The 15,924-nt window shown below is 41.6% G+C and overlaps 1 protein-coding gene across 3 annotated transcripts in view; it reads left to right on the forward strand.

The window, feature by feature from the left end:
* Nucleotides 1-15,924, forward strand: part of SLC7A11 (solute carrier family 7 member 11) — a 218,836-nt gene that overhangs the window by 19,697 nt on the left and 183,215 nt on the right. For all 3 annotated transcript variants that reach the window (XM_045831524.1, XM_045831525.1, XM_045831526.1), the window contains 2 exons: nucleotides 2,415-2,514; nucleotides 9,056-9,100. In XM_045831524.1, coding sequence (XP_045687480.1) covers nucleotides 2,415-2,514; nucleotides 9,056-9,100 — 145 coding nt within the window. The remainder of the gene's footprint in view (nucleotides 1-2,414; nucleotides 2,515-9,055; nucleotides 9,101-15,924) is intronic.

The raw sequence follows: 15,924 nt of genomic DNA on the forward strand, positions 1-15,924 counted from the left end.
CTCATCAGACCCAGCCACCATGGCCAACTCAGAGTAAACACAATGAAGGGAAGCCGTGAGCTGGCTCTCCTCGTTCCCATGGCCTCCCCACAGCCAGCCTGTCCGTATTTTATCCGATCTCTAAGGAATGTAGGGAAAGGAGTCTGTTTGGGGAGTGCTTTCGTTTTCTGGGCTACCTCGTTCATCTTCTGTGCGGAGCGCCCTCCATTTTTGGGAAGTGCAGAAACTCCGTCTGGGTCAGTGACCCTCCTTGAGTCCTTGCTTAGGTTCCAAACGATGATACATCACCCTTGACAACTAAGGTGATTTTCTTCCTTTATCTCTTTGGTGGACGGTGAGCCGGGAGTCTGTTTTTGACCACTAACTTGCATATGGGTGGGGAGTGAGAGGAAGCTGCCCAGGTGTTACTGTATGGCAAGCTCCTTGAGAGCGGAAGTCACGGCACGTCTTCTGGATCTTTTTCTGCACCTTGCACTAGAATGATGCTTTAATTAAACCTTATGATGTCGATGCTTAATGGGACCAGGCTTCCGCATGTATCCAATCTGAGAAACGCCTTTAAAGTTAGTGTTAACCCCATTTAAAGTTAGTGTTAACATTCTGGAGAGCGTTCTTAGCAGGAATCTTTACTCTGTTACTCCAGAGCAGTGATTTTCTTGATCTCTAACTCAGTCACATAGTTCTCATATTAATTTGAAACTCAAGGAAGAAAAACATTTTTGCTGATATAGATGGTGCATGTATGTCTACTCTAATCAGATCTCAGATCCTAAAAATAGTTCTGCGCTCTGTGTTTATTTATGAGGATTTGTGAAACTTTCCTCTGAATGCCACGACCATCTTCCCATGACCTCTGTTACGCAGCTGAAATATCCCTCACATTCGGAAATGCCTCTCTTTTGTAATCATCTCAAAATGGCACTTTCCAGGATATTTGCTTTGGGACCTGATCTTTATAAAGTTTGGTTTCTCTGATTGATTATTCAGTACTGCACAACTAGGAATATCGCCTCTTTAGGTCAAGTAGAGCCCAGATCACCATAAACCATACACCAGATGTCTTTCTCTGAGTTCCAGCATTTTTAGTTTCTTTTTATGAGGACACAGAGATGTTTTAGTGATACAGCCATTTCTGAATTCACTGTATAACTTTAAAAATTGAGCTACATGAGGGAATTCAGATGCTTCCAGGGAAAAATCGTTTAGGGTATAACTCAATATCCGCTACGTTTGGTCTCCAAACTCACATACGTTATATTGACGTGTATGTTGTTGCTGGGCAACCGAGGTGGCAGCTGAGGTTTGAGTGAAGGGAGAAGGTCTCAAGCAGCCGCCGCCGCCTGTAATTTCCTCGCGCAAAGACCGACGTTGAAGCAATGGTGCGGTTCCCATGTGGGTAGTCCCATTGGCCGCTCTCTTCGGGAAAGAAACTTTTATATGCTTAGTTTCGAATACTGGCTGACTAAATCTGAATTTTTGTTTTCTGGTAATTATCCAAGAGATACACAAGAAAGGGGCCCATCATGTTTCATAAAGTAGAGAAAAATGTGATCGTCGAGAGTGTTCAAGGCACATGTCAATGCAAAATGTGTTTACAATGTATCTGTTTTAGAGTTCAGTATATTTCCTTTTCTGTGTTTCTGGAAGGGGCCCAAGCCATTCTCCAGAACAGCATAGACAGACTTTCACTGTACAGGGCCTTTGGTCTCTGCCACAACTAACGTACCTCACTGTTTTAGAGCGACACCAGCTGTAGACTGACAGTGTCAATCATAAGACCCAAACTAGTGGGCCCGGCTGCACTCCAGTAAAACTCCTTTACCAGAGAAGCTGGGGGTGGGGTGGGGTGGAGCAGATTTAGGTACAAGGTTTTCCAACCCCTCCTGTCGGTGTCTAATGAACTACAGAGGAAAAGCAGAAGGTTATATGATGTGAGAAGGCGATTCTGGGCTGTCTCGCCATCTCCTCCTTGAGCACGGACGCATGGATACTTCTTGCCAAGCATTCTCCCGTGTCATCTTCATTGGAGAGGATTCTCTCATACGTCTATTAAAGCAGGGTCACCAAAGATCCTTGGTCTTCATTGTGGTTGAGCTCTGTCAAGAATAGAGGCACACTCAAAGGGGGGGGGGTTAAAAAAATGCCATTTTCCTCTTTGCTATAATTTGATTAAAGGAGAAGTGTGAAGTAGTGTGAGGGGGGATCGATATACTTTCAGGATTCCATCTCTAGAGCGGGCCAAGTATTAAAAGGTAACAATGGCCATGGGCAGAGGGTAAGAAATCTAGACCTGAAGCAGTAGCTTGTATCCACCCCTCCCACCCCATCTTGCCCCTTCCTTGTGCTTGTGGTTGAAGAATGAATAATAGCCAGTTCTTTGAAAACTCTCCAAATCTTTTGTCTTCTCATTGCAGGCCAAACACAACACTTTAAAGACGCCTTTTCAGGAAGAGATGCCAGTATTATGGGCCTGCCACTGGCTTTTTATTATGGAATGTATGCCTATGCTGGCTGGTAAGTTGATATCTCTTAGTCCAGTCCATTAGCTCTGAGTACTTTCATTTATTGCCAGCAAAGTGCTGGGCAAGCGCGAAGAGTCGTAGCCCAGTGCAATTTCCTTTAGTCCAAGTGAGAAAGATGGTGTAGCCCCCCTACCTGGCCGGGTCCTGTGCAGGTAACAACGCAAACGTGACTGAGGTTTCCGGTCAAGGCGAGCACTGGATTTAGCCTAATGCTATAAAAAAACAAATGTTGGGTCTTAAGAAGCAGTAAAAATCACTTCCAAGTGTGGATCGGTAAGGACGTAATAGTGCTCTGAGATATTAAAGACTGCTCCTTCGCTTGTCAAAGGCCTTTTGGCTGAAGCTTCAAGGGTGTTTACCGATAGGGATCGATTGTTCTCCACCTTTCCCCGAGAAGAAGGAACTCAGGCATGGAAATAAGTGAGATGTTCCCAGGAGGTAAAAAGGTGCTGTAAGGGCAGGCAAGGAGAAACCAAGATAATGAAATCAGTTGTACTAGATAATCTGTGACATTTTAAAGGACCTTACATATTCCTTAACATGTACTCAATGTTGGAAAACAAAATAGACACGGCAAAGTTCATTAAAATCTCGACACCTTGGGGATCCATTGCCTTTGAGGAGTGTCCAGCTGTGATGCCATTCTGGTTGGAGCATGAGAACTTTGTATTTATGCCTTGCTTTGTTCGGAAATTTAACTAACAGTAATTGTGGGAAGAGTGGGATTTCCCGAATTGAATTTTATTGATCTAGTGCAGGGATTTTCAATCTTTTTCATCTCGAGACACACATAAACTAATTACCAAAAATCTGTGGCACAGCAAAATACATATTTTTTGCCAATCTGACAAAAAACAGATATAATTTCAGTTTGTTCCCACTGGATAACTATTGTGCTGGCTGCTGTCGTATTTTACTTGACAATCAAAGGGAAATAGAGGTTAGTGCCTGTGACTACTTAGGCAGGTAGTGCATGTTTTAACAATTCTTGGGGCGCACTGGTTGAAAACCACTGATCTAGTTACGATTTAGTTGAAGTGACTTCAGCTGGAAAGCCTGCTAGGTATGAAAGTATTATTTAAACATCAAAATTACTGAAGTTTGTTAGAAAATTATAGCTCTGAGGAGTCTAACATAAAATATTTGTACATACCAGATTATTTCCCAGCCATTGTGTGTAAACATCAGTCTCAAATCCCTCAGTATTTTGAAGCCTTTTAAAATTTTTGCCCAAAGCACAATGTGCTGCTGGGCAGAGAAGAGAACGGAGCTGTGATCACAGGGTGAGCGGCAGAATCAACCACTGCGACCGTTCCGCCTGGATTGGAACTCGGGAGCCCTGGGGCACCCGCCGAGCTGCGGGGAAGGTCACCGGGAGACGCTGGAGCGAAGGGGGGCGGGGTGAGTGGCAGAAGCTTTCAGCCAGAGCCAAGGGCTGGGAGCGGGGCAGTATTCAACCAGGAATGTGGGATGTGGAGATTGTCACCAGGGAGACTTGATTAATTCTACTGAATGAAGTTTCTTGTGCTTTGGAGTACCATGCCTCTGTTCCCATGGAATATTAAAGTGTCCTCCTGCCTCTCTCCCCGCAGTGCCAGCTACTGGGTATTCAGGTCGCCTGCTTTCTGTGGAGCAAATCTCCACTTCTGCAGCCTTTTGCGGGCTGGTAGATTTCTTTATGGAGAAAGACTCTTTTCATTCCCAATTATCTTATTACCTTACTACTTAGTTTTATTGATACTGAACCCAAAATGTTACTCTTGTTAAACTGATTTACAAAGAGAATGTAGGCGAGGCAGACGACCTCGAGTTAACACGTCATGAAGTGGGCAGTCCTCACGGGCCACGGCACTGCACCCCGGGGCGGAAGGCAGGAAGCTTGTATTAAAGAAAGGATAAGGAACGAGGAAGAGAAGAAATAGAAAAGGAACAGGCAACAAGGAAATAATATAGAACCCAGAGCTGTCTTGGTTTGGGGGAACTGAGTAGCTCCATGTTGGGCCCCCAAATTTATCTCAATGCTCTTTATAGGGCAAATGGGGTTTATATGAACATGTATTTACACATCTACCCATAGAATCCTCATGTTGACTCCCTATTTTAAAGAACAGGAAACTGTTGGTTTTCTTATATTCTTAGGGCTCAATCACAATCCTGGAAATCAAGGCCAGGGTTCTGAGTGAAGTGTTAGCCAACCCAAGCGGCGTATGTAGGAGACAGTCGGGTAACTATGCTTTGATACCAAGTGGTTGTGCTACCTGCGCGCCACTTGGTGGTAGGTAGGAGTGGCCTGGTTGTTAATCCGTGGCCATCGGTCTTAGAAAAATGAAGCTGTGTTTGGAAGAGATGGTCTGTGGGCTTGGAGTTCCCGAGGAAAAGTCCGATCTGGGTGGAAATGGAACAAGAGGGAGGCTGAAAGAGCTCCCAGGGAGAGAGGGCCTCAGTCCCTTTCCAAGTGGGGTCCTGCCTCTCTGACCTCTCTCTGACCTTCATGATAGATGCACGAGCCTGGGCTGTGGAACTAGAAAGGGGGCAGCGTCAATGAGCCTGCGCTCCCTCTGCTGCCGCAGTGCTTGATGAAGAGGAAAGCAGGCAGGTGTAGACACAGGCCAGAGTGGCCACTGCCATGGAACTGAACCACCGGGGGTGCCAGGCAAAGCCGCGAGACCCTGGCTGTCCTGGAGGGCTTGCTCAGCCCCCGCCTCCCCCCGCCCCCCTACCCCCATACCCTCCCTCAGGGTCGCATAGGAGCAAGGCTCTGCCAAACGCTGGATGTGAACACAGTGAGATTTTGGCTGTGAGGAGTGCAGAACCTTTTCAGAATGATAAAAACCCCTTCCCAGAAACACGATTAGGGGGAAAGGAATCATTAACCCACCAGGTCACAGAGTAGGGTCAGAACAAGTTTTATATTCTTGCCAGTGTCTGTATGCAGAGAAATATATCTGCCTGTTCCCTTTGAGACCCAAGGGAGCTCCACCAATTTTAGCCCCATACCTGAGCCAAAGCAAAATATTGGTAGGTGGGAATTTTTTTTTCCTAAACTGTGTGATAGAAAATAGGCTTTCAGTGTCTTTTTTCCTCCTTTTAAATTCCATCCTCAGTGGATTTGGTCTTTCTAAGGCACCTGCTGGGATTATTTTGTACTGTTGTGTCAAATCTAATCTAAAGAATAAGCTTCTGTTTAAAATAATTCACACAGTTGGGTACTGGGATGCACCGTCAGCGCCTTGTATATACAATCGTGGAAAAGCTGAACAGTAGGTCTTGTGAACGTTCTCTGGGGGCCTTGAGGAGCCGCGAAGCACAGAGGATGCTCTGGATTCATTGCTGGAGGCGAGCGGAGCATAAAGGTGTATTTCCCACGAGATGCGAATGTTTGGAACAGAATAAGAAGCTTTCTCCTCCTCGCCCCCACCTGCCCCGAGCCTTTTCCTTCTCTCTGTTCTCTGGGGCTACGGCAAATATTTGAATTGTGTTCTTTTTTTCATAAATATGTCCTTTTGTGCTTAACATTTTTGGAAAATATGCTTCTAAAGCAAGTGTTAAGAAGGAACTGCTTACTTTTGACATGAGAAGCCTGGAACTATTTTTTTAGGTTGTGTGCCTTTTTTGTTTGTTCTTTTGTTTTGTTTTGTTTTGTTTTTTGTATTTTCTTTGGGTTCTTCCCATTGCCTCGGGCTGATAACAAACACATCCAGTCCCTCCGAGTGCATATTCTGGGTATAAGGATTGATTGCTGCTCACCTTCCTGGCATAACTACAACCTCAGTTTTTAGAAACCTACACTCTGGTCATGAGAAAATATCTGAAAAAAAAAACACACTACCCCCTACCTGAAAAAAAATATTTTTAGCTGCTAATTTTTAAAATCAATGTTATCACTACTGTTTTTTTCCAGCTACTTACATTTCTCCTTAAAACACATCTTTAGAATATTTGACACTTTCACCGTGTTAGAAGATAAATGGATAAAAGTAACCATTTTAAGAGTTTATGTGAGCAAGACGTCAATTGCAGGTGGGCAGCATCCCATCCCGTAGACAGGGCGGAGCTCCGAGGAGGGGTGTGGGATGGAAGACTTTCCTGGGCTGAAGGAAGTGGAAGCAGGAGGCTATTGGACCGGGTAAAGGAGCAGGTTCGTGGTGGCTGGGTTACGTTTCTGTCCGTCAGGCGGGTGACCCAACTAGTTCTTGTCAGGTGACTCCTGACTGAGTGGTTTCAGGTTCCATTTCTGGGAGAGCCGACACCATAATTAAGTCTCGGTTTGGGGACATGAGGCTTAGCATGAGCCACTCCATTTTGGGCCTGTTGTCTTTCTGGAATGACCACGAACATCAACTGCCTACTCGTTAATTCGGATGAGTTTTTTAATAGGGATGGAATATGACGGGTTTTCTCATCGCTGTTTTAAGCCACAAGAAAGCTTAAGTGTATTCAAGGCTGATGGGCTAACATTCCAGCCGTCTGGTTTTAGATTGTGGAGAATTTGGACCTACAGACCCATTTGTGAGCCTGTGTAATTGGTATTTTACCTCCTACGGAACACTAAGAGAACAGAAGAGTATATCGAAAATGTCATTTATTTTTTTTATTTTGTGGGAATTTCCCAAGCCTACGAAATAAAGAAGGCAAAGGGCCTTGGTCTTTACACGTCCAGGCTTCCCCGTGGTGAGTCCTTAGTTTTCCTGTCCTCACGCTCCAGGGATCTGAGCATGCACACTGGAGTACGGCGGCCACGTCAGTCCTTTTTCCCCCGAACCCTGAGAGAGGGCTGCCGTGCTCTGAAGGCTCTCCAGCCGTCCCTCTGGGTTGGAGAAAGAGGTCAAAGGTGCAGCACACATTCTGGAAGAGGAAAAGTGGGTCACAAAGGGAAGAAAAGGACCCCGCATTCCTCTAGGCCCGTAACTGTGGGGTGAGTGTCTGCAGAGCTTGAAAGTGTAATATTGTGCGCCCAGAATGCTTGTTGTCGTGTAACAGACCCAGAAAAGTGTTCAGGACTTGGACGATATGCAGCGAGTTCTCCTCTCAGTTATCAGCTAATGGTGTGATGACTCACAGTGTGCCTAAAATTAGCTGCCTACATGTACAAGGAAGAAAGGCAGCAACCTCAGAGCCTTGTGACGTGAGGTTGCTTGCTGGGGCGCATGCTGGAAAATAGCGAATTGAAAGGGAGAAGTACGAACTGAGATTTTTATCTTTCATCCCATTTTCTGTTCCTACGTGCCCTCGGTTTGTATCTAGAAAGCTGGTTCCCTAAAACTGAGTGATGCTATTGTCACACTTCTATTGCCTTACAAGAGTTGATGGATTTGTCACCACCACCGAAATCTGGACTCTCAGGAGGCAAAGGCCTTGCGGACTGACATTCTGTTGTCACTCGCTGGGCCGCGCTGCAGAGTGCTCAGGCGTTACTCACAGCCCTGCGCATGTGCCTGGCTACACCCCATGCTCACGTGCTCTGCCCGGTCTGGGAAGTGCGGACACCCCTTCGCCAGGGTGAATGTTAAGCAGCTTTGAGGGCTCGGCCAATGCCTCCTCTAGAACACCCCCCTCCCCCACCTGCCTCTCTGGGGGAGACCTCGCCCGTCTCCCGTGGTGCCCCACGTGTGCTGCGGCATTGTCTCCTGGGCGTGTCACGTTGTCTTATGGACCCTTTTGTAAACCATGGATGTCCTCCCTGAGGACAGAGACTGTGCATTCGCCACTTCTGTTTTCTTGGTGACTGACACATGATAGTCTCATCTTTTCCTGGGGTGGGGGGTGCAAAACGTGGTAGCAGAGAGTTGGTGGTTGACCTCACCTACCCCATGACCCAGAGATCATACTCTGAGCATATGACCAAGGGAAATGAGTGTATGGTCCCCAGAAGAACAGGTAGAAGCGTATTTACAGTACCTACATTCATAGTCGCTATGAATGAAAAGGAATCCGAATGTGCCTCAACAGTGGACGGTACAGTGATACATTCACGGGTTGAAAAGCAACAGTGGGAAATAATGCACCACATGGATGAAACTCACAAACACAAAGTCCAGCAAAAAAAAACAGACACAAAAGAGTGAACATTATGTAATAGTTACACAGGCAATATCAGTCTATTGTAATGAAGCATTTAACCCATGGCGATGAACGAGGGTGGTGGCCTTTGCAGGAGACAGGGGGACACGGGCCGTGAGGAGGGCTGGGGGGGGCCGTCTCCGGGGACAGGAGTGTTCTGTCTCTTGGTCTTGCTGTTGGTTACGTAGGTGTGTAAATGTGTAAAAATTCTTCATCAGACATTGAGATGTGTGCGTTCACTGTTAGTTTGTTGTAGTTCCATAAAAATGTAAAATTAAAAAGTAACTCTGATAATATGGTTTAATAGGAAAATGATTTGTGGGAGCATTTGGTTGTGGAACATTTTCATCTTACTCTGAGTGTTTATAAAGTCTTCATAATTCTCAGGTTGATTTTAAATATTTAAAATTTGAAACTTTGAAATGTGATCATAAAATGTATTAATGGCTTGTAACTTATTTATATCTTTTTAGGTTTTATCTCAACTTTGTTACTGAAGAAGTAGAAAATCCTGAAAGGTAAGTAGCCATATTTACTCTGAAATGTTTGTGAGGAATAAATGTAAGCTTATAGAGTTGAAAAAAGAGATTTAACGGAGAAATTGAGTGTGAGCTAGTCAACTTTATAATTATCATTGTCATTCTCTTCGGTGGATAACATTTATTTGATTTTATCATGAATTAGATATCAGTAACTTTATTGTATAGTCTACATTCAATAATAAACTGTATAACCTGGAGGCATAAAAGAATACAGTTATATTTTAGGCAATCTATTTTTTAGAATTATATATACAATTTAACATGGACTTAACAGAGCCTTAGTTTCACACATTGATAATCTCAATGTTTCGATATATACAAATACCAAAGAACAATGCTGTATGAATTCAGTTTTTTTATTGCAAAGAATTTTCTCTCATCTCAAAAATGTGAGAATAATAATAGCACCTGCCTCACTGAGTTGAGGAAATGAGTTAATACATATAAAGTACTTAGATAGGTGTCTGCCAGTTTTTATTCTCTGCTCATCATTACTACTATTATATCCTTATTTTAGGAACAAGGTAAATGTTACTGATATAAGAGTGTTTTCTATACTTCAATTCCTAAGCAATTCTTTCTTCAGTGTTTTTGAAAGGGATACGGAAAATTATTTCAGCCCATGTTGAAGCTTCTAAACCTTCAGTGCTAACACTGAATATGCATTTTATGATCTCTCCTATTTTCGTGTACAGATTTCATTAAATTTTTATATATAGAGAAAATAAGCTTATATTTTAAAGGAGAAACATAAGCTATAAGAGCTTTATAATAATTTAAAAGTATCAAAACTGATGTAGGCTCAGATTATTATTATCACTGGTTATGTTGGGTGAAATATTTTCATTTTCTGGAAATCATGATTCTGTAAACTTCATTAAATATTTCTAGAATACTTTTCATTTGATATTACATTTTAAGGCCTTAAACTAAGGCACTTCTCAGGAGAGATTAAATAAGAATCTCTGTATTTTAGGTCAAGATAATGAGTAACGGTTAAAACTTAAGTTGGAGAAAGGCACATCTAATACCTTTCTTTTTTCATACTAGATATTTAGATAGTTAGTTTTTGCATGGGAGATTTTGTGCAAAACTTACCCAACACATTTATTTTCTCAAAATCAGAATAATGAGAAAATCCACAAAATCCCCTTGGCGGAAGCTAATGATTAAATTTGTGCCAATGTATTTATCAACCAAAGAAATTCAGGATTTTGAGCAATTTATTCAATGTGTTAATTTTAAAAATAACATTCCTCTGCAACGCTGACAAACAGTGCAGGTCTCTTAAAAATAAATCTTATTTTTTTAAATGCAAAGAATGCTTTGGGAAATATTTATGGTTGAACATAGAGAACAGATGGTAAAATTATGTGGGCCTAGGCCAGATGTGTAATTTGTACTATTCTGTAGGTAGACGGAGCTCCAAAATACCTTTCGTTACAAGGGAGAATAATCATAATTTCGTCTCCTTTGTGACGTGCCAAGATGAATGTGTTTCCTGGTCCGTCGCGGGCGCAAGTGCTCAGGTGTGCGGCCAGCGTGCAGCCTCCTGGCAGCTGGTGAAATGAATCATCAGCTGCGGGCACAACACCCTTCAGTATCCTCCTCCCCCCAGGCACTCGGTTCTTCCGAAAGCTGTGATTGAATAGAAAAAGTGCTCATTAATTTCAATCGGTGGAAATGTGATATAAAATACATAGAATGTAGAATAAGGTTTCGAAATTACAATTGGCAACTCTTTATACATAATTTAATTCCAGTGCAAACCTTTCAAATTACCTAACATTGCTCGATGGAGTAATTTCTGAACTTCTACTGCGAGCATGACTTATGGAAGAAAGAGTTCTGTAAATGTTATAGCAAGCGAGAGATAAACTGGGAGATTAATAGAGTCAAAATGTACTGGTTCGTGACTCCTTTCTTCTGTGAAGTCTCACCTACTCTTAAAAGCTTGTCAAGCACTAATCCTAAAATCTGAGGCAAAATGTCTGCTCTGTGTTTCCATTTATAGTGTTAAAAAATGTTGCCATGATCTGTCCTAGTGTTCTCTTCTCTAAGAGCAGTTTTGGATCTAGGGTTGTAGCAATACTTTGAGAGGCATTTAACGTTTTATGTGAAAGCGCAGTAATTATCATCGAAATGTTGTGATAATAGAAAAATATTGCATTTGCTAATTATCTATAGCATAGTGACTGGCTCCACAAATGAATACATTGAGTAAGAGTAGTATTTTGTGGAGCATGAAAATCCAAAGCTTGGATCATGTGGTGATAGAATCCTAAGGAATATCTGAATTTGAAAATGTCATTCCTCCTTCCCCGAATGAAATGTGTGTAGTAATGATCGCTAATGGGTATATTTGTTTTTAAATATCTCAATGTTTTTGTTTGCAAGTCTAATAGGTTTTGCCTATGAGATTACTTTTACGGCGACTGCAATCTATCATTGTTCAAGAAGTTACACAGCGCACAGAACATATCATTGAGATGTATAATGTTTGTAATCCTGCTCTCAGATTGATAAATCATGTCTCGTGTTGATGAGAGCCAAGAAACGAATTGCTTTACTCTGACCTTGGGAGTCTGAGATTAGTCTGTTGGCCTGTTAGACTTGTTTCAGTGTTCTTCTCACTTCATTTATTCCTTCTGTGCTAAGAGTTGGAAATAGTGGACCTGGAGGAAGTCAGTAAAGCTTGATATCATCAGTCATTTCTGAAGAGCAGGCTCTCAACATGCCCTGAATAATCAACTTTAATAGAAGGTTTAAATAATCGGAGTGTCATGTTTAATTAATACTGTGCCTGCTGCCAATTTATATTAATTGATGCCTGAAAGTCATCACACCTTGCACCAATGATAATTTGAAAGAAGGGGAACTTGGGTCGGGGAAAGGGCCGGAAGACCTTGAGGGCAGTGTGTAGGAGCAGACTGGTGCATAAATGGTCCACAGTCACATTATTCTCATTCAGTTGAGATGTCGCGTAAATACTTAGTATGTGTGTTTTCAACCCTTATTGACTTATGTGAAGCTAGAGTCAAGGTGTTTATGAATAATATTATATTTTTGTAAGGCCTATTGCTGATAGGACACAGACAACTGTTAACCCGATCAAAAACACAGCAAAACAAAAACAGTTTAAAGATCTTGCCCAAATGTGCTGTAGTAATGATGAATGACAGACCATCAAAGGCTGGTTTGAAGTCTTTGAACTTGCATTTTGGCATTTTAAGGGTGCGGCTTTTTAATGAGAGACAAGTCTTCCTCTTCATATGCCTCGTAGCTTTCTAACTCAACAGTTGCTAGAAAACAGCATAGAACGTCTCAACTGTATATGTGCAAATTACAGCAACACAATATTTTGTGATTTTTTTTATCAGAAATTAATACTATACACGTTTTAAGAAAACTCCCTAGTTTCTTTTACAAATAAATAATGTATGTTCTTAGGGCATGCAAACTAATTGTCACAGAAAGTTGCCTCACTATACATAAATGTATACAGAAAAATCTAGACTATTAAGTAAAATTAATGTGTAAATGAATTGCCAAATGAATCTCTTAAAAGTGATGTCTCCTAATGAAGTTGATTTTTTAAATTGAATTTATACCCAAGTTTACAAAGGCTTCTTTGGCAAAATGGGGCATCTCTTTATTATGGATAATAAGGCATTGTTATAATTGCCTTAATATGTGACAGTGCCTCTCTTCAGCTGTTAGACTGATTGCTACCCGAATCAAATTTACTATATTTGGTGCATTTTTTTTTTTTGTGGAAACATATATGAAAAGTTCTGCAAATCCATTTTTAAGTATGTTTCACAATAGGAGTATAATTACAGTTGTTGAGCCACTGAGGCAGGCTAAAGGCCAGCGTCTGGCCACACGTCCCAGAGAACAGATGACTCTCCGTTCAGGGAACAAGGTCATCTGGCCACTCACCCTTGCCTTTGCTCAGTCTAAAGATTTTCACTAATGGAGCATGTGGTTGATGTACCCTGGGATCAAAATTCTTGCATTTCTCAGCTTCACATATGCATAAAAAATACATTTGGCTTAAACAGTTTGTTCATGTAAGGCTAATGTGTCAGATAAGTGGTGCAGAAATTATAGGGTTTTATTATAATACTTTATCAGGCTATAATCAAAGAAGACACATATTAATCCTTCAAGTGTTTTGTGAAAGCCATTTAGATTCTTTTTTTTTAATTTTAAGGATTCTAACCCCATTTTGAGATAAAAATTTGAAGGTCAGTTCTAACTGTTCTACGTCCTTTCATATTAGTTGTTTCTAAATTTTAATTTTAATATCATTGAAGTTTATATTCTGAAGTATATTTCTATTCTTTGGTTGAGAAGGTTGAAGTTTGTAGACGCATGAAGTCATGCTTTAGGAGCGATGGGAGTGACTGATTTAATTTTACCCTGTGCTTCTGCACCCTTGCATTATCCATAAAATACTCAAAAAACTTCAGAATTAGAGGGGACCTTGGATGCTATCTAATGTAGTTTTTCCCCACATGCGTGGATCTCCTCTACATCTTCAAATGGTTAGAATCCGTACAAAATAAAGTGAGAAACTGAGCATGACTTCCCTGAACTAGAAGACCCGTAGTTTCACTTGTGTGTGTTGATGAGCAACCTGCTCGTTTCTGTGACTGTTTCAGGCTTGGGGAAATTTTGAGTTGGGCGTCATAAGTAGGGTGGGCCAGATGTCGTGACCGTAATGGGCACAACACCAGTGAGAGAGCAAGTGATGCATACCGGAGATGACAGTGTTAGCATCCTCTTTTTTTTTAAAGATTTTATTCATTTATTTTTAGAGAGAGGGGAAGGGAGGGAGAAAGAGAGGGAGAGAAACATCAATGTGTGGTTGCCTCTCATGTACCCCCCACAGGGGACCGCAACCCAGGCATGTGCCCTGACTGGGAATCGAACTAGTGACCCTTTGTTTCGCAGTCTGATGCTCAATCCACTGGGCCGCACAAGCCAAGGCAGAGTTCTCTTATGTGCATGGACATACCTTCTACATCAGAAGTAATGTCAGCCATCAGTAGGCCTCCTGCTTTTGAGTTTATACTTTCAGTAACTCTCCTTATGCATATTCTCATTTATGCAAATCAGCTGTCTTCTCTATGCCTGGATTTAAAAGTTAATGACTGTACCCACTAGGTGACTCATAAATACATTTTATGCTTGGAGAAAAACTTCTTAGACCCCTAATCTCTGGTCTGCGGCTTGCCGTGTGGCATCCAGTGAGATCCAGTGTTGTTTTAAGATTCTCACAAAAACAGAACAATGTCCCATGTTGTTTGTTACAGGCAGGGACAAGATGCATCCAGCCCATTATATTTTCACTTGCCATGCACTGAGAAAATCGGATAGTTTTGTTCTAGTCATATTCAAACATTGATTAGGTTTATTGATCTACTCAGGAAAATGAGCAACTCTTGAATTTGTCTAGATAAGCGCTAAAACTGTGTTATTACCAATGTAAACATCTAAAGCGAACCAGTGAAGTCGAGACTTTCCAGGAAAGAAGGATTTCTGTCACTTTTATGAACTGTAAAAATATTTACTTTCTGAGTCTTTGAAAACAGCACTGGTTCAGGAAATCAAAATTCGAATCCTGTCTCCTTTTAACTAGCTGTTTGACCTTGGATAGATCTCTAAATTGCTTCTGAATCCTTTTTTGCTACTTTTAAATAGAGGGTGATAATCCCTATATGATAGTTCCCATGAGATTTTGAGGATAAAATATGTGAAATTCAAAATGTTACTGACTTGACAAGTAATGTAAAGACACTATCTACAACCAAAACTTATGTCCTCAAAGATAAGAATATTTCATGTGCTTTGGAAAAAAATTAGAGGATTAGTATAATTGTTTTATGAACGTGGGTGCCTTTTCTACACACAGGACCTATAAATCAGCTTGAAAAGTCATTCTGCATCATCAGCGAATTTCTGATTATTGGTAGTTAAACGTTCAGAAGATGATGAAAACTGCTTTTTATTTATCTCTAACCTCTCTCAGGTGGTAATATGCTCATGCATCATAATCATAATGAATTCTTGGCAGATTTTTTTCCTTCTGTACCAAGTATTTATGTGCCCACAACCCAGGCTGTCATCCTCACACTGTTGGCTGACGGTGCAGATATAATGGACGGACTATTTCTACCTTCGATGCAGTTATCTATTTCTCGATTCACTATCTTACCAAGAAACTTCTTTATGAACTCTGACCAACAAGGTCTTGATCTGAGTGGTTGGTATCATGTATTTAAACTGTTATTTTTATTTCTAAGAAAGAGCCCACTGAGCTGATACAAAATAGGAGAACACAAGTTGTTAATTTACCCCCAAATGGTTTTTATGAATTTTTGCTTAATTTAAAAATATGCATAGCCTATATTAAAACTATAAACAATATTTTTCAATCTGAGTCCTAGATGGATTACAGGAGAGCATGCCAGGTTGTTTTTAATAACATGATGTATTATTTCTATTCTTTGGTTGAGGAGGTTGAAGTTTGTAGAAATGAATAACTTTCATGGCCGTGTAAGACTTAGTCCATGAGAACACTCGGACTAAAACCCACCTTCGGTGGGATGCACGGAGCATCTGTCTGACTCCAAAGCTCGTGCTCTTTCCAGCTTGCCAGTTGGTCCCTTCGGGAGGCAAAGCAGAAGTGATCCATGGGTGTGCGGGGTGGTGTCGCGGCTGATTAAGGAAGTAACTGTGCTGGAGAGGAGGAAGTTGGAGGGAGAGTAGACCTTGGAAGTGTAGAATGGAGA

Source organism: Phyllostomus hastatus, unplaced genomic scaffold (genome assembly GCF_019186645.2).
Source record: "Phyllostomus hastatus isolate PE091 unplaced genomic scaffold, TTU_PhHast_1.1 phas_contig_159, whole genome shotgun sequence".
NCBI lineage: Eukaryota > Metazoa > Chordata > Mammalia > Chiroptera > Phyllostomidae > Phyllostomus > Phyllostomus hastatus.